The sequence below is a fragment of the Chanodichthys erythropterus genome, chromosome 8 (genome assembly GCF_024489055.1).
Source record: "Chanodichthys erythropterus isolate Z2021 chromosome 8, ASM2448905v1, whole genome shotgun sequence".
Classification (NCBI taxonomy): Eukaryota; Metazoa; Chordata; class Actinopteri; order Cypriniformes; family Xenocyprididae; genus Chanodichthys; species Chanodichthys erythropterus.
Genome location: NC_090228.1, coordinates 2722883 through 2747006, shown reverse-complemented (window position 1 = coordinate 2747006; position 24124 = coordinate 2722883). Strand labels below are relative to the sequence as shown.

At 34.9% G+C, this 24124-nt stretch overlaps 1 protein-coding gene across 2 annotated transcripts; it reads left to right on the top strand.

Moving 5' to 3' along the window:
* The first annotated feature begins 2812 nt into the window (after nucleotides 1-2812).
* Nucleotides 2813-23017, top strand: fgd4b (FYVE, RhoGEF and PH domain containing 4b). Of its 2 annotated transcripts, none has more exons than XM_067391431.1 (17): nucleotides 2813-2914; nucleotides 6652-6756; nucleotides 8660-8795; nucleotides 9162-9492; nucleotides 10967-11059; nucleotides 11207-11352; nucleotides 11428-11584; nucleotides 13137-13275; nucleotides 13463-13521; nucleotides 13895-14041; nucleotides 14366-14538; nucleotides 14627-14657; nucleotides 14753-14836; nucleotides 14965-15090; nucleotides 20603-20752; nucleotides 20833-20973; nucleotides 22301-23017. In XM_067391431.1, exons 2-17 carry the CDS (start codon nucleotides 6741-6743, stop codon nucleotides 22559-22561), a joined length of 2190 nt encoding a protein of 729 aa, XP_067247532.1. In that variant the 5' UTR covers nucleotides 2813-2914; nucleotides 6652-6740; the 3' UTR covers nucleotides 22562-23017. The 2 variants fall into 2 exon arrangements, with proteins under 2 accessions (XP_067247532.1, XP_067247530.1); XM_067391429.1 differs by having other exon boundaries at nucleotides 2843-2914; nucleotides 6655-6756.
* The last annotated feature ends 1107 nt before the right edge of the window (nucleotides 23018-24124 follow it).

Sequence of the window (24124 nt, the reverse complement as noted above, 5' to 3'; positions counted from 1 at the left end):
AGATGTACGTCATTTGAAATCTGAGACTTTGCTTCATATCAAAAGTAACAAAGCACAAAGATTAGTGCGATTTATTGGATGGGAGGCGCTCTGCATGTTCTGCTTATTCATCAAGTGAAAACAGACTAGACTAATCGATTCTTGGGATTTAAGAATCGATATTGGTTCGTAAAAATGAGAATCGATTAAAATCGAAAAATTTATATTTTTTACCCAGCCCTACTATTGAGTGTCGCTTCTTATTAGTGTATATTCTTTGCCTCCACTCTAATGAGTGGACACGCCCCTTACTGCTGATTGGCTACAAGTGTGTTGCACTGCTCGGTCCGATCCACTTTCAACAGCGTTTCTCAGAAATCGCTTACTACACCTTAAATTAAAGCCAGTTCATTAGGAAATTGAGCAAAATAATGGAGAAAAGTGAAGTAGAACGGAATTTAAAAAGAAATTGGCTTAATGCGATGGCATTTCGACCTTGTTTAAGTGTGACTTCGATGTAGTTACTTTTTTTAAATGTTATATGAAACGTTTGTTCGGGCTACGTGTTCCATAAATATATTAAATAGCAATTTAATCAATCTATATTGTGCTTTTTTACGTCCACTTACGTGCCGTCTTCATGTCTGCTTCGGGTTTGGAGGCGTGGAGTTGTAGTGATAGCCGAACTCTGTCTGGTGTGGGTTGGTTGAAGATTTGAAGTGCTGCAAACACAACACGAGGATTTTGAACCACTGCCCATCTTTAATTGAGTTTGCAAGAGTGATAATTTAGATGTGAGATGTTTGAGAAGGTGAGGAGGAGCGTCAGAAGCGCGTATGATGTGGAGGAGTTCAGACGCACTGCTTTCAGGAGAAGATCTGGACACAATCAAGAGATGAAGGTCAGACGTGGATCAGTTCCTGGTGAGCCGTCGTTTTCATCACATGTATCAGATCAAATTTTCCTTCAAAATTAGCGTCGTAAGTGTTTTTATTGTCTAAAGACGAATAAAAAATAATCGGCTTCACTGCTGTTTGATTACATATGCAGTATGTAGCCTAATATTGACAGCTAGTGGTTGAAATGGGTACTGCAGTCTATTCGACGCTCTCGCGGGTTGACCGTGATGACGCGTTTTAACCATGGTTTTAACGGTCATCAGCATCGTAAATCTTGCAACGTTTTTAATATTTTCCTTTTTTTTATGTATGTAAATTTATAAGACTTTATTTAGTATTATATTACCTTTGCATCAAATTACCAAAAAAAAAAAAAAAGCGGCTGTGGGAGTGACGGTAAAATTGACATCTTTCTCTCTTATCTCTCTCTATTTTTTCCTCTTTTTGAAAGTTGTGAAAACACTGTTTGTTGAGTTTTCCTTTTTTTCTTTGCGCAAATGGGAAATATATATATATATATTTACCCAACTATGGCAACTTCCGCTTCTGAGAAACCCGGAAATGTGAAAAAGGTCGGTCGAGTTTATTTATCCGCCTTTAATGTCACTGGACAGATGATGCTGAGGGATTTTAGGTTGGTTAGAATCTGCAATCTAGAATCTATGACCCAGTTCATTTGCTTGCGTCCATGGCAACAGTAAGCTGAGTTTACCGCCAACTGGCAACCCAGGGGTGTCGAAATACTATTGGGTAAATCAGCAGTGGGCGGGATCACACGGACCAAAACAAAAACAGACATTCCGACACGGAATGCACATTTCAAAGTAGAATAACTAGTATATATACATATATTTTATGTTATATACATGTTTTTTTTTGTTTTGTTTTGTTTGTTTTTTTTAAATGGTGCTGTTTTTAATCGATTTATGGTTTGTCTTTATACAGTTTTTTTTTTTTTATACATTTATTTTATTGTTTTTTCTTTTTCACAGAACAAACAGAACAAAGACAACAATGAGGGAAAAAAGAACCTATAACAAAACAAACAGAATATTTGAGGGACAGATGCATACAAAGACAAATTATCTTTATAGACCGGTAATGCAGCTGCATACAAATTCGTAAATGTTGTAGAGTCACTTAATCCTATTAAAATATATTAAAATAAAATATCTACTACCCTTATGATTAATGTGTACGATACAACAAGAAATATAAAGTCCTGATTATTGTCAGTTGTCTAATAAAACTTTAGGCACTACATTAAACAGATTATCAATAAATACAAAGAGATTACACTCCATTACTAATAACTTTGACATTAACTGGGGTCATTGGCTATGAATGCACTACATCAGTTACCTTAAGATGTTCTAAAATCTGTCCTCAAATTTGATCAAATACCTCATTTGGTTTATCATTGTTAATGTATCTCCATCTCTCCAATGCAAGCATGTTTACAAGATATAATGGCATTTTTATGCCGATAATCGAATACAGCGAAGATTTAATCTTTAATTATGTTGTTTCTATCTGGTGTAGTTTTATTTTTACTTTTAATATGACAGCTTTTCTAAATTTTGTAGTACAACTGTGTCATAAAAATCATATTTAACCAGGATAAAGGCAAGATAGGCCTACATTTAATTTGGTTTTTATCATATTTGACAGTCTTGATAATTTAAGTACCGCGTTTTGCCAGTAGAGGTCAGTATAAACACTTGTATATACATATATTAGACTTCTGCAAGCAAATAAACTTAATATTTATTATTTGTCGCATAAAAAGCATGTGATTTCACAAGATGATTAAAAGGGTAAATCACAGTAAACTCTTAGATAGTAAACTTTAACTAATTGAACGAGGCTTGATGGACTCTGAATGTCAGCAGGTTTTTTTGCACAATAAATAACACGCATGCATTCATGTGGAAAAAAAAGGGAAATGCAGTGAGCTGATAGAGAGGATATGCAGTGATCTGAGGAGTCATGTGAATGTGCTTGATTTAGGAGTGCAGTGTGTGACCGGAGATCAGGTCAGTGTTTATGCATTTCTGTTTGTTTGTGTCTCTATATGAATTTATCATTTATACTTTTCACTTCACTGCTTTTTTTTTTTTTTTTTTTTTTTTAAACCTGCTTTTAAAATGGGGAATTTTGTGTTGGTCGCTGTTTATTAATGACTGTTGCTTGAAACATTTGCTATAGTGTTGACAGGCAGATTAAATGGCATAACGCAGGATTCCCACTCTTGTGCAAAACCCAAAAACATGAGGCCATTTTAAAACTGTTATTTACAGAGAAAAGCATAGTCATGACAATTATATTCATTATAGACACTTTCTGGCTTTGCTTATCTCTAAAATGCTATACAATATTGAAATCTCTGTAAAATTATATATATGCAAGCTGTTTTTAGGTTTCTCTTTTGACACTGAGAGCTTGTGGATCCAGGACTTCTCCTTATGAAGGTCTGTCATTTAAAGAGTCATAGTGAGAGAACCTTTGTCATGGATTCAGAGCGTGAGGAACTGAGAAACTCGACTGAGGAAGCTCGGCAGCAGAGGCCTCCTCAAAACAGTCAAACGTGCCTTTGTTTCTGTATAATTCGGCTGTTTTTATGTACCAAGGGAAATGGAGTAAACTGGTGATGATAAAAGAGCCAATAAAGACCTTGGATATTTTTTAGAAGACTAGGAGAAGTTTCCAAAAGTCTTGGCTATGATATAAAAACTTTTCTACGATTATTTTGCAGGAAAAAGAATACAGATGATTTAATGCACACTCATAGCGGGGCATGTTGTCACACTGTATGTGGATTTTGCTGTTTATGTTGTTATTGTTAACTAAAACTATTGAAAAGCATTTTTGTTTATTGAAATAAAATATAAATATTAGGTGAAAATTGTCAGCTTAAATAAAAAATTTAAGCTGAATAGAAATATTTAAACTAATAAAAATTACAAAAATCACATGTGTATGTTCAAAATGTTAGAAAAAATAATATATTACAAACAATAAAAATTACAAAAAATCACAACATTTTTAATGAAATGATGAAAATGAAAAATATATAATAAATGCTAATAATAAATACTATAATATATAAAAATCATGTATATATATTTGTAATTTAAACAAATTATTTAAACTAATAAATATTGCATATATATATATATATATATATATATATATATATATATATATATATATATATATATATATATATATATATATATATATATATATATATATATACAGGGAGTGCAGAATTATTAGGCAAGTTGATTTTCTGATCATATTTTTTTTCCAAGCACATTTTACCAATTTCAATCCACATCAATCTTAATAACTACTATTAATATTGTTTTTAATCATTTATAAGTGATATATAATTGTTCATGAAGGCTGTAAATGAAAAATGCCTTATATTCAGGTGTGCAGAATTATTAGGCAGGTTTTCTTTTACAGGCAAAATGAGCCAAAAAAGAGATCTAACTCAGACTGAAAAGTCAAAAGTTATTAAATACTTATGAGAAGGACGCAATACTAATGTAATACTAGAAATGGCAAAGTTAAAGCATGACTAATGGACAGAAAAATGCTCATTGGGTCAGCGGGGTCAAACAAAAACAGGTGGAAAAGAAAAGACACGTTAACTGCAAAATAATTAAGAATTAAGGTGAAGAATTAAGTGTGAAACAATCAGGAACCCTTTAGTCTCCAGCAACACCATTTTCCAGAACTGTAATCTACCTGGAGTCTTCAGAAGTGTGAGGTGTCAGGATCTCAGAGACTTAGGTTAGCTAAAGAATCCTAAAAAATGACCCGCTCTTAATAAGAATCACAAGCTGAAGTGTTATAAAATACATGAAAACTGGGTTTTTATAGGCCTTATAGACAGACAGCTTGAGAGTGACTCTTGAAGGACCAGCACCACATCCTCTTGTACCACTGTTTGAAGAATTTATCTTCCAGAATCTGGCAGTAAGGTGTGGGAGTTCACTTTTAGTCCATCTCTTATCCTGAAATGTCCGTCTTGCAGAGATGGACTAAAACTGATCTTCCAAAACTTACTGCCAGATTCTGGAAGATAAATTCTTCAAACAGTGGTACAAGAGGATGTGGTGCTGGTCCTTCAGGAGTCACTCTCAAGCTGTCTGTCTATAAGGCCTATAAAAACCCAGTTTTCATGTATTTTATAACACTTCAGCTTGAGATTCTTATTAAGAGCGGGTCATTTTTTAGGATTCTTTAGCTAACCTAAGTCTCTGAGATCCTGACACCTCACACTTCTGAAGACTCCAGGTAGATTACAGTTCTGGAAAATGGTGTTGCTGGAGACTAAAGGGTTCCTGATTGTTTCACACTTTATTCTTCACCTTAATTCTGAATTATTTTGCAGTTAACGTGTCTTTTCTTTTCCACCTGTTTTTGTATGACCCCGCTGACCCAATGAGCATTTTTCTGTCCATTAGTCATGCTTTAACTTTGCAATTTCTAGTATTGAATTAGTATTGCGTCCTTCTCATGAGTATTTAATAATTTCTGACTTTTCAGTCTGAGTTAAATCTCTTTTTTGGCTCATTTTGCCTGTAAAAGAAAACCTGCCTAATAATTCTGCACACCTGAATATAAGGCATTTTTCATTTACAGCCTTCATGAACAATTATATATCACTTATAAATGATTAAAAACAATATTAATAGTAGTTATTAAGTGCTTGGAAAAAAAATATGATCAGAAAATCAACTTGCCTAATAATTCTGCACTCCCTGTGTGTATATATATATATATATATATATATATATATATATATATATATATATATATATATATATATATATATATATATATATATATTAAAAAAAGAAAAAAAAATATTATATATATATATATATATATATAATTTTTTTTTCTTTTTTTAATATATATATATATATATATATATTACAAACAAAAAGCACATAAAAGTTTTAATTAAACTATGGAAATGAAATGAAATATATATAATTAAATGCTAATGCATAATATTAATAAATACTATAATATTTTAAAAAACAAATAAAAATGACAAAATCATTACATGAATCAACTTAAATTAAAATTAAAATGAAAAATTTAAAGTATATCAATAACAGCATATATATATATATATATATATATATATATATATATCTATACTTTAAATTTTTCATTCATATATAACATGAATAAATACTATAATATTAATGCTACCTAAAACAAAACAAGTCATCTTTCACAGCATACATGTATTTAATATATTTGAGGCTATTTAATTGTTTTTCATGAAAATGCAAGCTGTAAAACGGAACTATTTATGACACAATAAAAATAATAAACCATTATTTTGGCTGATAATTATTGTAACAAATGCCCTGACCCAAAACTCACCCAAATCCTCATTTAACAATGTGCTAGATATTTGAAACCACCATTAAAAACTGTTATGGTATATATGAATATGCACGCCCAAGTGTTTCATATAATGTCTATAATCGCTCAATTGTGTCCAAGAGGATGTTCAAGCGCACAATAGAGGAAGCAGCAATTTTCACTAAATGCACGAATAGTGAGAGTCTTCAGATGTCGCTTTCAGTTTGGATTTTCATTCAGGTGGTTTATGAATTGGAAAAAATAATAAGAAAAGGCTTACTGCAAAAAAAAATGAAATCTAATGAACATTTCTTTTGCTTAAAATGTTTTTGAAGATGTGTTGTGTGTGGGTTTGAGTGTGTCTGTGTGTCTTCAGGAGATGTTGGATGTGACGATACGGACAAGAGTTTGCTGAGAGACAGGAGCTCAGTGTTGAGGAAGACAGCGGTGTACACCGTCTCACCAATGCCTCCTCCACCAGGTCCGTCCGCATCTCAGCTCCCTTCACTGTAAACCACCAGCAGTCATATCTAGAGACTCCTCCCACTTAGACCAGCCTGAAACCACATTGTAACATGCTTAAAACCACACCTTGCCAAAATGGCGGGGTGTTTACCACTCTTAAGAAAAGCTTTTCTAAAGTACTGTAGGAGCACAGGAAGTGATGTTTGAGGTGATGTAGGTAGCGCGTGGGCATTACCCACAAACTGAACCTCCTGTACGAAAATACTAATTGTAATTTTTGTTGTGTTTATGGGTAGTAATAGGTCAAATGCCAAATGACGAGAGAGGTGTGACCTGCTTTACATTTAAAACAGTTTTGAGTTTTTTTTCTATGGAAGCCAAATTCTGACACAACAAAAAACTTAATTCTGACATAATATGAGATAAAAAGTCGAAATTATGATTCACTAAGTCATAATTCTGATACTAAGTCATAATTCTGACTGTCAAAAAGTCGAAAATAAAGTCAAAATTGACAGATCGAAATTATGACATGCTAAGATTGAAGGTCAAGATTATGAGATGGTCACAATTATGACTTTCTATGTCATAATTTCAACTTTTTCTCATAATTTTGCCTGTCATAATTTCAAATTGGTCTTAATAACTTCGACATAGTATGTCATAATTTATTCTTTCTACGTCATAATTTCAACCTTTTATCTCATAATTTCAGTCATAATTATGACTTTCTTTCATAATTCCAACCAATTATGACTTTCTGTGTCATCATTTTAAACTTTCATATTTAGCATGTCAATTTTGACTCAGTATGTCATAATTATGACTTCTTACGTCACAATTTTTCTCATAATTTCGAGAGTGTCATAATTTTGACTTGGTATTAATAACTTCGCCATAGTATGTCATAATTTCTTCTTTCTACGTCATAATTTCAACTTTTTATATCACAGTTTCGACAGTGTCATAATTATAACTTAGAATGTCATAATTTCGACTTTCTACATCACAATTTCAACTTTTTGTCTCGTAATTTTGACAGTCATTCTTAATATGTCAATTTTTAATCAGTATGTCATTATTATGACTTTCTACATTACAATTTTGACAGTCATAATTATGACTTAGTATGTCATAATTTCAGCTTAGTATGTCATAATTATGACTTTCTACATCATATTTTCAACTTTTTATCTCATAATTTCAACAGCTTCTTTATGTAATATGCCGTAATTATGACTTTCTACATTATTCAAAGTTGAAATTGTTGCATGATTTCAGCAGTATCTTAATTATGACATGTCATAAGCTCTATGTCATAACTTTGACTTAGTATGTCATAATTATGACTTTCTACATCATATTTTCAACTTTTTATCTCATAATTTCAACAGCGTCTTTATGTAGCATGCCATAATTATGAGTTTCTTCTTCATTAAAAGTTGAAATTATCTCATAATTTCGAGAGTGTCTGATTCTGACTTAGTATGTCATAATTACGATTTACTAATTAATTTTTTCCCTTATGTGGCAGAAAAGGACTTTCATATTTTTCACTTAATCCTTGTGTAAATATTATCACTGCTGTTTTTATGATCCCTTTTTTTATTTTAGAGTTAAAGTGGAAGATGATTACTTTTAAAAATTAAAATCAAAAAAGTCTAAAAGTTGATTAAAAATGTTTGTATAATAGGTGATAAATTTGTATGCAAGTTTTTCTCCATATTTAACCTACTATCTTACATTTGAACAGGAAGGACAGAAATAAATATTATAGATATGTTATTATTATCATACATATAATGTACTTTGGCTTATGTGGGTTTGATTACACTGACCCCTGCTGCCTGATTGGAACATACTTCCTAGTCACAGGTGCTCACAAAAAGCATCTTTCATCTCTTTATTTTCGGCTCTAGTGCTTCCGAAGCCCAAATTCCAGTGTTCAGGGAACATTTCAAGAGGAAACATCATGGACGGGGAAGACACCATGACAAATATAACCCGAGGGAGAACGTCAGCCGTCTCGAAGTATTACCGACACTTGGACAAGGGGTATGTTTGTGTGCATCGGAAACATATACTAATATATATATATATATATACACATATATACACATCTCATGAAATTGCTCAAAAAAATTGTAAGGTTTATATACATGCGCCCTTCCTACTCTAAATCCTACACTTTTCCAGTGTATTTTGGAGAACTTAAGCAATGTTTGAGATGATGAGAAACATAAATTCAACCTGTTGACTAGTACGGTACCACATATACGTTCATGCATCATAAATAGGACAGTGAAGGGAAACTCACCCCCTCATTTCTCTCTGTAGAACTCTGCTCCGCCTTTCAGACTTTCACTTCCTGTTGCAGTGCTGCACTAGACACAGTATTTGTCATCTAATACTCTCTTCTAGTGTCACCAAAACTACATCAGACTGTTCAACGCTCATCGAAGCTCCTGTGAACCCCGAACGCTCAGACTCAGAGGTCCCGCAGGGAGACGGCGTCTTCACTCAGGTGTCCTCGCAGGAGTCCGGCTGGCACGTTTGGTCGGGTTGGTGGTCCGAAGAGGTCAAAGGTGAAGGTGTGTTTGAAGAGCAAGGGACAAACGCAGAACATCTCCTGCCACTCTCAGAAACCAGCAGGAGAGAAAGTGCTTTACAGGACCACGAGGACGAGACTCAATGGCAGGAGAGCGTCCTAAATGAAGAGACGCAGAACATGGAGAAAGATGAAGACAAACAAGTGAGTTGCTATGCTGCATTTTAGGACGTCAAAGACTTGCATCACTATTACTAGTCCTCATTGGTAATTTGAATAAATGCCAGACACTAATTTTTAAACTGTGGTACGGAAATCAATGGTTCACTTGTTGGACGATAAAATGGATGAATAATAACAATAATAATAATTGTTATTGTTGTTATTATTATTATTATTATTATTATTTTAAATAAAACAAATTTTTTTATTTGTATTTTTTTATTTCATACAATATATAAATTATTAATTTTGTTCAAGTGATTAAAATGATCAAATTATTTATTTATTTATTTATCATTATTAATTAAAATAATTTAAAAAAGAAATTATTTATTATTATAATTATTAAATTTAAATATTTAAAAATATTTATAATTATTACTTATTACAAATTTGTAATTATTTTAAAATTACTATTTGTATTATATATATATATATATATATATATATATATATATATATATATATATATATATATATATATATATATATATATATATTTATTGTAATTTTAATTTAAATACAGTATTTAAATGATTACTTTTTAAAGTTATCAAAATTATCAATTTGTTTTAAATTTGTAAATTATTTAAATAATTAATTTGAATGTTGTTCAAGCAATTAAAATGATCAAATTATTATTTTTCATTATTAAAAAATGACTATTTAAACAGTCAATTATTTAAATGACTTGTGTTAAAATTATTCAAAAAAATATATATTTTAATTATTACTTGTTAAAAATCTTAAATTATTTAAAAATATTTGTATTATTGTTTTTTTAAATATTTTTAATACATTATTTTAATTTTAATTTAAAAACAGTATTTAAATTATTACTTTTTAAAAAAGATATCAAAATAATTTTTAAAAAAATATTATTTTTTTTAAATGAGTAAATTTATATAAATTATTTAATTTTAAAATATAATAAATTATACATTTTTAATTAATACTTTTAAAAATTATTTAAAAAAAAAATCTAAAGGCTTTGGATAAAAGCATCTGCCAAATGAATGAATGTAAATGCAATGTAAAAATATCAAGCTACCAAAATATCCTAGAGACTCTTTTGACTGAAAACACCCAAGCAACATCTTGGGAACCACAAAACAACGCCCTGGCAACCAATTACAACAACCTAGCATCAAGTTTTACACATCATTTTCTACAAAAAACTACTTAAATACTTGCTAAAATGTTAATTTGTGTCATTATAATCCACCGCATGTCAAATTAAAGCTGCAAAACAGTCTTTGTGTGACTGGAATCAGATATTTTTGTTATCATCAGAAGTGGCCCATCTACCCAACCACACGACGCTGTGTTTTTCCACTCTGAGAGTGCAGTTTTAGTGGCTTTTCAGCATTACACATTACCTTATTGAGATACTGCAATGAGATGTCATACTTTCAGATTTAATAACAGAGAGGAAATAACAGGCTGTTTTCAACAGGAGCAGATCAAAGAGCTCAAACTGTATAAGATCGCCAATGAGCTCCTGCAGACGGAGAGGGCGTATGTGACCCGTCTGCATCTGCTGGACCAGGTCAGTCGAGGTTCTTCACTCACTTTAAACCGTTTCAAATCATCCCGTACAAAATAAAGGTTCTTTAAAGAGCTGAAAGGTTCTTTGGGGAACCGAAAATGGTTCTTCTATGGCATCGCTGCAACCAAGTCTGCACTGTTTCTGCAGGTGTTCTGTGCCAAACTCACAGAGGAGGCTGGGAAGGGGGCGTTTCCCGTCGAGGTGGTGAAGAGCATCTTCTCGAATGTGGGATCCATTTACACCTTCCACAGCAAGTTCCTCCTGCCGGATCTGGAGACGCGGATGAGCCAGTGGTGAGTGGCGATTCATCTTCACACTTCTTCTTCTTCCCAGATCTCACACCTGCTCACATGTCTGTCCTCCTGCAGGGACTCCACGCCCCGCATCGGGGACATCTTGGCACAGCTCGCGCCCTTTCTGAGGATGTACGCCGAGTATGTGATAAACTTTGACAGCGCCATGGATCTGCTCAAACAGTGGACGGAGCGATCGGCACAGTTTAGTGCCATCATTCAGGACATACAGGTGCTTTTACCTGAATAATTATTTAGATATATATGATACAAGTTGCTCTGATTCTGCAGTTAAATAGATAAAATATATATAAAATAAAATAAGTTCAATAATTTGGTTTGATTTTCCAGTTAAGTATCTAAAAAGATATTTAAAAATAATATGAAATAATTTGGTCCGATTTTTTGGTTAAATAGCTCAAATATATATTTAAAAATATGATATAAAATAATTTGGTTTGATTTTCCAGTTAAATATCTAAAATCTATAAAATAAAATAATATAAAATAATTTAGTCTGATTTTCCGGTTAAATAGCTAATAAATATATAATATAAAATATATATTTATTTATATATATATATATATATATATATATATATATATATATATATATATATATATATATATATATATATATATATATATATATATATATATATATATATATATATAAAATAAAAAATAATTTGGTCAGATTTTCCAGTTAAATATATAAAATATATATAAAAATAATATGAAATAATTTGGTCCGATTTTTTGGTTAAATAGCTCAAATATATATTTAAAAATATGATATAAAATAATTTGGTTTGATTTTCCAGTTAAATATCTAAAATCTATAAAATAAAATAATATAAAATAATTTAGTCTGATTTTCCGGTTAAATAGCTAATAAATATATAATATAAAATATATATTTATTTATATATATATATATATATATATATATATATATATATATATATATATATATATATATATATATATATATATATATATATATATATATATAAATAAAAAATAATTTGGTCAGATTTTCCAGTTAAATATATAAAATATATATAAAAATAATATGAAATAATTTGGTCGGATTTTCTGGGTTAAATAGCTAAAATATATATTAAATAATATAAAATCATTTGGTCAGATTTTCCAGTCAAATATATAAAATGTGTAAAATAAAATAATAAAATAAAATAATATAAAATAATTTAGCCTGATTTTCCAGTTAAATATCTAAAATAAAATGATATAAAATAATTTGTTTAGATTTTCCAGTTAAATATCTAAAATGTACATAAAAATAATATAAAATAATTTGGTCTGATTTTCCAGTAAAATAAAATAAAATAAAATAAAATAAAATAAAATAAAATAAAATGAATGGGTATGATTTTCCAGTTAAATAGCTATAAATAAAAATAAAAATATAGAAATAAAGAAATAATTTGGTTTGATTTTCAAGTTAAATGTCTAAAAAAATATCAAATTAAATAATATAAAATACAAAAATGTGTATTCTTTCACACCAATTTATTTGAGAAGCAACACTTCACTTTAATAAAATTTAATCTATTATATCAACATTTTTTGACAAATTTTTTGATTGGATTAATTCAACTGTTTGAAATGGTTATTAATGCACACATGCTAGTTTAAAAACGGTAGGCAACACAGTACATCTGGCACAGTATGCAGCACAAACGTGTTTGATTACCAGAGACTTTACAAAGTGACATGCCCTAAAAAAACTGAAAATTGTTGTGATGTATGTTTTGTAGAGTCAGGACGTGTGTGGGAATCTGACTCTGCAGCATCACATGCTGGAGCCGGTGCAGCGGGTTCCTCGCTACGAGATGCTGCTCAGAGACTATCTGAAGAAACTCCCGGAGAACGACAACGACCGCAGCCAGGCAGAGAGTGAGAGATATTTTTGTTTTTTAAGCACAGCATGTGTGTCCTACAGGGCGCATAAATTGCCTGTTTCCATGAGCAACTGAACGTGAACATGCAGGAAAAAGTGAAAGTGTTGTTTAGCTCCCAGCTACTTTCAGTTCCATGACTGGATGAGTCAGCTCAGATATCACTTCTCCTTCTCGTTTTCCAGAGTCTCTGAACATCATCTCAATGGCTGCCGCACACTCCAACACGGCCATCCGCAAGATGGTGAGACGCACTTTCACTAACCTGCTAGTTACCTGGATTAGTCACAATAAAATGGCCTTTTCCTGACTCTGATTCTGATGGTTATATGTGATTATAGTTGTAAATACGACCCTATATATATATTAATATTATTAAATATATTACATATTTTTATTTTATTTATTATAATTATTTTTAATTTAGACAAATAGTCTAGCACTTTTGAAGAATTTTTTACAGCATTAAATATTAATCCATTTTAGAGTTTTTATTCAAAGCAAACTTTGAAAACTTTAGTAACACTTTACAACAAGTGTCTGATAAGCTGTTCATGTTATGCTCTATATAAAGCCTTAATTTGTTTTATACCAAAAGTTCTCTGCATGTTTTCCAGGAGAACCTGAAGAAGCTCATGGAGATCTATGAGATGCTGGGATGCGAGGAGGACATCGTTAATCCGTCCAACGAGCTCATTAAAGAAGGACAGATCCTAAAGCTGGCCGCCAGAAACACCTCGTCCATGGAGAGATATCTCTTCCTGGTTAGTTGAATCAAAGACGGTCAAGCATGCAAAAAATTATTTTCTTACTAAGTATTTTTGACTTGTTTCAATAAAACCAAATGATTACTTGCTTTTAATATTTTATTTGAATCAATTATTATTGCCTCTTTGTTATTATATATGCATTTTAAGTCATTTTAAAGCCTATTGTTCACTATTATTCATCATTTTATTCATCAAAGATGAAGACGTTATATCATGTAATTTTGCATCTCAAGTAAATGTATCTTGATTTAATAATGTTTTTTTTCAGCAAGTGCTGTCATTTTGAGAGTTGAAACCATGGCATCCGTCTCTTTACAGTTTAACAACATGTTGCTGTACTGCGTGCCCAAGTTCAGTCTTGTGGGTCAGCGGTTCACCGTGCGCACGCGGGTCGGAGTTGCGGGCATGAAGGTGCTTGAAACCTCCAATGATGACTATCCTCACACTTTCCAGGTATCGGGTAAAGAGCGAACGCTGGAGCTGCAGGCCAGGTGAGGCAGAATCCACTCATTTGATGTGTATGTAAAGAATAGCATCTGTTTTTAGCTCATAATGACTATAGCTTTTTGTTGTTCACAGCTCAGAGCAAGACAAAGAGGACTGGATTAAGGTATCCATGTCGTTCAGTTGCTTTTTAATTTTTATATTCTGTGGCGGAAACAAGCTTCCATATGAAAGTTTCAATGTGGGTCATTTGTGTTCCAGGCGTTCAAGGAGACCATTGAAATCTTTCAACAGAAGAATGAAACTTTCAAGTCAGCCTCTAAAGAAGTGGCGGATGAGGTGTCTGTAAGTACGAAAGTGCAAAACAGTGTGCTAAAGGTGACTTTGACAGAGGTCAAGGGTATATCCCTAGACTATTACTGTTTTTTCTTCATTGAAAACACTTCCTTTATCTGACCTCATGTGATTTTCAGAAAGAAGAGTTGGGGAAGAGAGCCCCGCGCTGGATTCGGGACAATGAAGTGACCATGTGCATGAAATGCAAGGAGCCCTTCAACGCTCTGACCCGCAGGAGACACCATTGCAGGGCATGTGGATATGTGAGTTTGCATGCATACAAATTCTGTCATGAAACTCTAGATGGCGCAGGCTCATAAGTCCTTAACCCAATCTGCTTGCAATTACATAATTCTCTATAGGGCACAGCTGATTGGTTCCCATTGTATTGGTAGCCATTCAAATTCTTGCCTGTTGCTTGCTGTAGCAGTTTGCAGCATACTTTCAGAAAGCCTCCACCTTCCCCAGCTCCACCTGTATAGATCTGCTATGGGGGTGATTCATGTATGCTTGTACAGCAGCAGCATGCTTTGCTTGCTCATAGCAGCATGTTGTGTGCATTGGCAGTGGCAAGTTACGTGCTTACTCTGAAGCAGCAGCAGCTATAATCAACAGAAGAAACAGTAAAAGGAGTAGCAGTAGTTATAAACCAAAGCAGCAAAAAGAAAAGCAGCAGCAGAAACTGTTATAATCCAGAGCAGCAGCAATAAAAGCAGCAGCAGCAGTTATAATCAACAGCAGCAGCAATAAAATAAACAGATGAAGCAATAAAAGCAGCAGCAGTTATAATCCAAAGCAGCGGAAATAAAATCAGCAGCAGTAACAGTTTTAATCAGCAGCAGCAATAAAAGCAACAGCAGCAGCAGTTATAATCAACAGCAGCAGCAATAAAAGCAGCAGCAGCAGTTATAATCAACAGCAGCAGCAATAAAAGCAGCAACAGTTATAATCAACAGCAGCAGCAGCAATAAAAGCAGTAACAGTTATAATCAACAGCAGCAGCAGCAATAAAAGCAGCAGCAGCAATAAAAGCAGCAGCAACAGTTATAATCAACAGCAGCAGCAGCAATAAAAGCAGTAACAGTTATAATCAACAGCAGCAGCAGCAATAAAAGCAGCAGCAGCAATAAAAGCAGCAGCAACAGTTATAAGCAGCAGCAACAGTTATAATCAACAGCAGCAGCAGCAATAAAAGCAGCAGCAGCAATAAAAGCAGCAGCAGCAATAAAAGCAGCAGCAGCAGTTATAATCAACAGCAGCAGCAGCAGCAATAAAAGCAGCAACAGTTATAATCAACAGCAGCAGCAGCAATAAAAGCAGCAACAGTTATAATCAACAGCAGCAGCAGCAATAAAAGCAGCAGCAGCAGTTATAATCAACAGCAGCAGCAATAAAATAAACAGATGAAGCAATAAAAGCAGCAGCAGTTATAATCCAAAGCAGCAGAAATAAAATCAGCAGCAGTAACAGTTTTAATCAGCAGCAGCAATAAAAGCAACAGCAGCAGCAGTTATAATCAACAGCAGCAGCAATAAAAGCAACAGCAGCAGCAGTTATAATCAACAGCAGCAGCAATAAAATCAGCAGCAGCAGTTATAATCAACAGCAGCAGCAATAAAAGCAGCAAAAGTTATAATCAACAGCAGCAGCAGCAATAAAAGCAGCAGCAGCAGTTATAATCAACAGCAGCAGCAATAAAAGCAGCAGCAGCAGTTATAATCAACAGCAGCAGCAGCAATAAAAGCAGCAGCAGTTATAATCAACAGCAGCAGCAGCAGTTATAATCAACAGCAGCAGCAGCAATAAAAGCAGCAGCAGCAGTTATAATCAACAGCAGCAGCAGCAGTTATAATCAACAGCAGCAGCAGCAGTTATAATCAACAGCAGCAGCAGCAGTTATAATCAACAGCAGCAGCAGCAATAAAATCAGCAGCAGCAGTTATAATCAACAGCAGCAGCAATAAAAGCAGCAGCAGCAGTTATAATCAACAGCAGCAGCAGCAGTTATAATCAACAGCAGCAGCAGCAGTTATAATCAACAGCAGCAGCAGCAGTTATAATCAACAGCAGCAGCAGCAGTTATAATCAACAGCAGCAGCAGCAGTTATAATCAACAGCAGCAGCAGCAGCAGCAATAAAAGCAGCAGCAGCAGTTATAATCAACAGCAGCAGCAATAAAAGCAGCAGCAGCAGTTATAATCAACAGCAGCAGCAGCAGTTATATTCAACAGCAGCAGCAGCAGTTATAATCAACAGCAGCAGCAGCAATAAAACCAGCAGCAGCAGTTATAATCAACAGCAGCAGCAGCAGTTATAATCAACAGCAGCAGCAGCAGTTATAATCAACAGCAGCAGCAGCAGTTATAATCAACAGCAGCAGCAGCAGTTATAATCAACAGCAGCAGCAGCAGTTATAATCAACAGCAGCAGCAGCAGTTATAATCAACAGCAGCAGCAGCAGTTATAATCAACAGCAGCAGCAGCAGTTATAATCAACAGCAGCAGCAGTTATAATCAACAGCAGCAGCAATAAAAGCAGCAGCAGCAGTTATAATCAACAGCAGCAGCAACAGTTATAATCAACAGCAGCAGCAGCAGTTATAATCAACAGCAGCAGCAGCAGTTATAATCAACAGCAGCAGCAGCAGTTATAATCAACAGCAGCAGCAATAAAATCAGCAGCAGCAGTTATAATCAACAGCAGCAGCAGCCGTTATAATCAACAGCAGCAGCAGCAGTTATAATCAACAGCAGCAGCAGCAGTTATAATCAACAGCAGCAGCAATAAAACCAGCAGCAGCAGTTATAATCAACAGCAGCAGCAGCAGTTATAATCAACAGCAGCAGCAGCAGTTATAATCAACAGCAGCAGCAATAAAAGCAGCAGCAGCAGTTATAATCAACAGCAGCAGCAGCAATAAAAGCAGCAGCAGCAGTTATAATCAACAGCAGCAGCAGCAGTTATAATCAACAGCAGCAGCAGCAGTTATAATCAACAGCAGCAGCAGCAATAAAAGCAGCAGCAGCAGTTATAATCAACAGCAGCAGCAGTTATAATCAACAGCAGCAGCAGCAATAAAAGCAGCAGCAGCAGTTATAATCAACAGCAGCAGCAACAGTTATAATCAACAGCAGCAGCAGCAATAAAAGCAGCAGCAGCAGCAGCAGTTATAATCAACAGCAGCAGCAGCAGTTATAATCAACAGCAGCAGCAGCAGTTATAATCAACAGCAGCAGCAGCAGTTATAATCAACAGCAGCAGCAATAAAATCAGCAGCAGCAGTTATAATCAACAGCAGCAGCAGCAATAAAAGCAGCAGCAGCAGTTATAATCAACAGCAGCAGCAGCAGTTATAATCAACAGCAGCAGCAGCAGTTATAATCAACAGCAGCAGCAGCAGTTATAATCAACAGCAGCAGCAGCAGCAATAAAAGCAGCAGCAGCAGTTATAATCAACAGCAGCAGCAATAAAAGCAGCAGCAGCAGTTATAATCAACAGCAGCAGCAACAGTTATAATCAACAGCAGCAGCAGCAGTTATAATCAACAGCAGCAGCAGCAGTTATAATCAACAGCAGCAGCAGCAGTTATAATCAACAGCAGCAGCAGCAATAAAACCAGCAGCAGCAGTTATAATCAACAGCAGCAGCAGCAGTTATAATCAACAGCAGCAGCAGCAGTTATAATCAACAGCAGCAGCAGCAGTTATAATCAACAGCAGCAGCAGCAGTTATAATCAACAGCAGCAGCAATAAAACCAGCAGCAGCAGTTATAATCAACAGCAGCAGCAATAAAAGCAGCAGCAGCAGTTATAATCAACAGCAGCAGCAGCAGTTATAATCAACAGCAGCAGCAGCAGTTATAATCAACAGCAGCAGCAGCAGTTATAATCAACAGCAGCAGCAGCAGTTATAATCAACAGCAGCAGCAGCAGTTATAATCAACAGCAGCAGCAGCAGTTATAATCAACAGCAGCAGCAGCAGTTATAATCAACAGCAGCAGCAATAAAATCAGCAGCAGCAGTTATAATCAACAGCAGCAGCAATAAAATCAGCAGCAGCAGTTATAATCAACAGCAGCAGCAGCCGTTATAATCAACAGCAGCAGCAGCAGTTATAATCAACAGCAGCAGCAGCAGTTATAATCAACAGCAGCAGCAATAAAATCAGCAGCAGCAGTTATAATCAACAGCAGCAGCAGCAGTTATAATCAACAGCAGCAGCAGCAGTTATAATCAACAGCAGCAGCAGCAGTTATAATCAACAGCAGCAGCAGCAATAAAAGCAGCAGCAGCAGTTATAATCAACAGCAGCAGCAGCAGTTATAATCAACAGCAGCAACAGCAGTTATAATCAACAGCAGCAGCAGCAGTTATAATCAACAGCAGCAGCAGCAATAAAAGCAGCAGCAGCAGTTATAATCAACAGCAGCAGCAGCAGTTATAATCAACAGCAGCAGCAGCAATAAAAGCAGCAGCAGCAGTTATAATCAACAGCAGCAGCAGCAGTTATAATCAACAGCAGCAGCAGCAGTTATAATCAACAGCAGCAGCAGCAATAAAAGCAGCAGCAGCAGTTATAATCAACAGCAGCAGCAACAGTTATAATCAACAGCAGCAGCAGCAATAAAAGCAGCAGCAGCAGCAGCAGTTATAATCAACAGCAGCAGCAATAAAATAAACAGATGAAGCAATAAAAGCAGCAGCAGTTATAATCCAAAGCAGCAGAAATAAAATCAGCAGCAGTAACTGTTTTAATCAGCAGCAGCAGCAGCAATAAAAGCAACAGCAGCAGCAGTTATAATCCAAAGCAGCAGAAATAAAATCAGCAGCAGTAACTGTTTTAATCAGCAGCAGCAATAAAAGCAGCAGCAGCAGATATAATCAACAGATGAAACAATACAAACAGCAGCAGTTATAATCCAAAGCAGCAGAAATAAAATCAGCAGCAGTAACAGTTTTAATCAACAGCAGCAGCAATAAAATCAACAGATAAAGCAATAAAGCTGAAGACCCAAGGTGGTTTGAAGACGAAAAATGCACCATTAGGTCGAAAAAAACAAAAAAAAAACTAACAAACTAACAATACATTTACCCACCCATGGACCCTCCCCTCAAAGAAATCAGTACACAAGTGTTTGAAAGTTGACCAAAACGCATCTTAATACCAGGTGGAAACAGGTCCACAGAGAGTTGTCATGACAGAGATAAATTTAACTAAATATTCAAATGAGGGCTTCCTGTTGATTTCTAGCAATGTATAATTATAGACCAGCCTTAACTCAAACTCTACCTTTACCTTATAATGTCTAATGTATCATATTTGATACAGCCTCTAAATTTTCAGCATGATCAAGACTTTGCTGAAAAAACTGTTGTACAGAAGCTACTACATGCCTTCTGTTGTCTGATAGTTTACACTTTTTAGTAAGTATAAAGTCTTTTAGTATAATTGTACAAACGCCCCGCTTCAGCTTGCGGTCTTTTTGCTGTGAAATCTTTTTATAAAGTGAAAGTAAGAAAAGTAATATTTCAAGGTGAACACTTACTGGACTGAAGCAACTTATATTTACTTATAAATATCAGCATCTGCACCAGTATAAGAATATTTTGCTCAGTTTGGGCCTCTGAATAATATCGATGTTGAGCTCCATATTCTCACTATATCATAGTATGTGATCAAATACTTTCTATCAAATATGATACAAAACATAACACATATGTACACCTTTTTGTGCTTTAAATGATGAGCTAATGTTTTGAGATGTGTTTTAGGTTGTGTGCTATAAATGTTCGGACCACAAGGCGCCACTGAGGTACGACAGTAACAGATTAAATAAGGTCTGTAAAGACTGTTACTTAACTCTCACCGGCAGAGCCGACACAGAGGATCCAGTTGCCGGAAAGAAAAGAGGAATTCTTGAGGTACTTGTTATTGATGTTGTTTTGTTTTTTTTCTGTCTGTGTGAACCATTTTTGATTATTCTCCTCCTGACCTTTACCAGATTGAAGCAGCTCAGGTCTCAGGAAACAGTGTCTTATGCGGCTTCCTGCAGTACAGTGACAGAACTAAACCGTGTCAGAGGGTCTGGTGTGTGATTCCACAGCATGACGCACTGGTGCTTTACCTGTACGGCGCTCCACAGGTGAGAAACGCTCACAGTAACGGGCTGAAGACATCATTGAAAAATTGACAAAGCAGCCACATTAGGATCTGCTTAGCAACACCCTAGCAACCACTAGAAACTCTAGTACCAACTTTTGAGGAACCACTTTAAACACCTTAGCAACCACTTAGCAACATCCTTGCTACCATCTACAACCCCAGAAACTACTCTGAACACCTCAGCAACACCCTAGCAACCACTCAAAACACTTTAGCAACCACTTGGTAACTACTCAGAATTCCTTAGCAACCACTTGGCAACATCCTAGCTACCTTCTGAAACCCCTGAGACTACTCTGAACACCTAGCAACACCCTAGCAACCACTCTGCAACATCCTAGCTATCATCTGAAACCCTAGCAACTACTCTGAACTGCTCAGAATACCTTATCATCCACTTAGCAACATCCAAGCTACCATCTTAAACAATGGAAATCAACTAAAATCACTTAGCAATCACTTGGTAACATCCTAGCTACCTTCTAAAACCCTAGAGACTACTCTGAAAGCATTAGCAACTGCTTAGCAACATCCTAGCTACAATCTGAAACCCTAGCAACTACTCTGAAAGCATTAGCAACTGCTTAGCATCATCCTAGCAACCACTAGAAACCCTAGCAACAACTCAGAACATTATAGCTACCATCTGAAACTCTAACAACTACATCTGAAACTTTGGAAACCACTCAAAATATCTTAGCAACGTCCTAGCTACCCTCTGAAACCCCATATACTACTCTAAACACCTAGCAACACCATAGCAACCACTCAAAACACCTTAGCAACATCCTAGCTACCATCTGAAACCCTAGCAACTACTCTGAAAGCATTAGCAACTGCTTAGCAACATCCTAGCTAAACATCTGTAACCTTGGCAACCATTTAGAACACCTTAGCAACCACTTAGCAACATCCTAGCTACAATCTGAAACCCTAGCAACTACTCTGAAAGCATTAGTAACATCCTAGCAACCACTAGAAACCCTAGGGACAACTAAGAATACCTTAGCAGCATTCTAGCTACCATTTGAAACCTTGGCAACCACTCAGAACACCTTAGCAACCACTTTTCAATGCCCAAGTAACATCTCTCTCTATACAACTTAGCAGCTACTTGTCAATTCCCTAGTAGCGACTCAGCAATGTCATTGCTATTACCAGAAATCCTTAAAACCACCTTAGCAACGCCTTAGTAACCACTCGGTAAACCTTAACAATCCTTTAGCTTTAGTAACTTATCTTTTCTAGATTTAAATGTTAATATAGACCTCGAATCAGTCCAGTTTCTCTGGGATTTCTTTCCCCAGGATGTCAAAGCCCAGTGTACAATCCCGCTCCTGGGTTACCAGGTTGAGGATGTCCAACGATCTGTGGATCATCCTCCCACCAGCTTCCGTCTGTGCCAGTCTAAATCGGTCCACTGCTTCACTGCCGACACAGAGGAAGTGAAACTGCGCTGGCTGAGGGTGATACGCAAAGCCGTGATCGGGGAGATGCCGGAATGCCAGACGCCAGATGTTGTCGACCTTGCCAACGGTTGCCATGAAGGAGTGCCTGATGGTACCTGAAAAAGACAGATGGTTTTCCACCTTTTGCACTGTTAGGTGTGCAACCCTTAAAATCCCAGCAGATTAGAATATGTGTTGGTAAAAAAACACTTAGGGAACAGATTGGATTTGTTTGGGAGTGTATAAATAGATGGCAAATCAATATCAGATATTTTAATGCACTATAATGTCGACCTCAATCATAGTGGTAAAGCATTCAGTGATTATTTAAATGATTTTACTGTCTTTGTATTTGTTTGCAGACCAATCACTGCCAAGATTTATTAGTCTCTTTGTGCCAACATCTTTTATGTATATTTTTATTTTTTAATGTTAATGTGCTGTTTGTCATTGTCACTGTCCTTAAGATTTATGCACTTTATTGCTTTTTGTAAACCAGGATGTTGACATTAAAATGAATAAAAGCTCCATCGCCTTGATCCTTAGACCTGTCAGTTGTGGATCTTCTAAATACAATAAAAAAACTATGCTTTTCATTTATACAAATTAATATTTTTGTTATTTTGAATTCACTTTTGGCGTGAAATGTGATTTAACAGTTGCTTCACATTCACACACAAGTCAAGGAAGACTTGACGCTCATTCAACACCAGGCAACAGAACACTATTGTTTAGTCAAATGAACAATGGTAAAAATAACTACACAATTTCCAATCTAATAATAATATTAAGACTGTACTAATTAGGGGAAGTGGCCCACTTTGACTTGGCTTTTTTGTAATCAAGGTGTGAAGACATGTGTGAAACCAACAAACACAGGAAGTCCAGAGTTGACGGAAACAGAGAAGACAATAACCTCACAAAAACACTGCAAAGAATCTGTCATTATAAGACTCTTCCTAGCTAACAAAAATTTGTTTTAAGAACATGTTGCTAACATTCTTTGAAAATGTTATTTCTTAATGTTTTTTTCTTGGTTATGTGAACATTAAGAGAACATTCCATTTTGCAAAAACTTCGGGATTTATACTTTTGAATGTTCCCTGAACATTTTGAAACTAATAACATTTAAAAATGTTTGACAAACGTTTCACGACAAAAAAGTTCCATGAGATAATTTTTTTGTGCTAACGTTTTGTCGTGTTTAGACACCTTTGCCAGAACGTTCCCTGTAGACCTTATTCACAGCAGCGGCATCTTTGATTGATTAACGGGAATGAAAGCGAGGCTGAGAGGGCTAGACCAGGGTTGCCAGGTTTTCACAACAAAACCCGCCCAGCAGACTATAGCCTATGCAGAGCGTTTTCTTTAGAACTTCTGCATAGATATAAGTCAGCTCGAAAACTTCCGGTGAGAGTCATCTGCTGGTGTGTTGAGCATCAGTAGTGTAATAATCAGAATATAGACACTTGAATAGACAGGCATAGCATTAATTTAGTTATTCAAACGTAAGACAGTGTAAAAATAAATCAATAAAGATGTACCTCAGTGTTCCTCCTCAGCTAAATTCAATTCGACCATCAGTTTTCACACTTGTGAAAAAAAGCTTCAAAAATGTAATATTTATTACGCACTTTAGTTAATTTAATAAAATGTGTGTTTTTACAAATGTGCTGAAATCAT

Coding starts and splice junctions, on each gene's coding strand:
- fgd4b (XM_067391431.1), top strand. Junction 14,042..14,365: donor TGGAGAGATATCTCTTCCTG/GTTAGTTGAATC, acceptor GTCTCTTTACAG/TTTAACAACATGTTGCTGTA. Junction 14,539..14,626: donor ACGCTGGAGCTGCAGGCCAG/GTGAGGCAGAAT, acceptor TGTTGTTCACAG/CTCAGAGCAAGACAAAGAGG.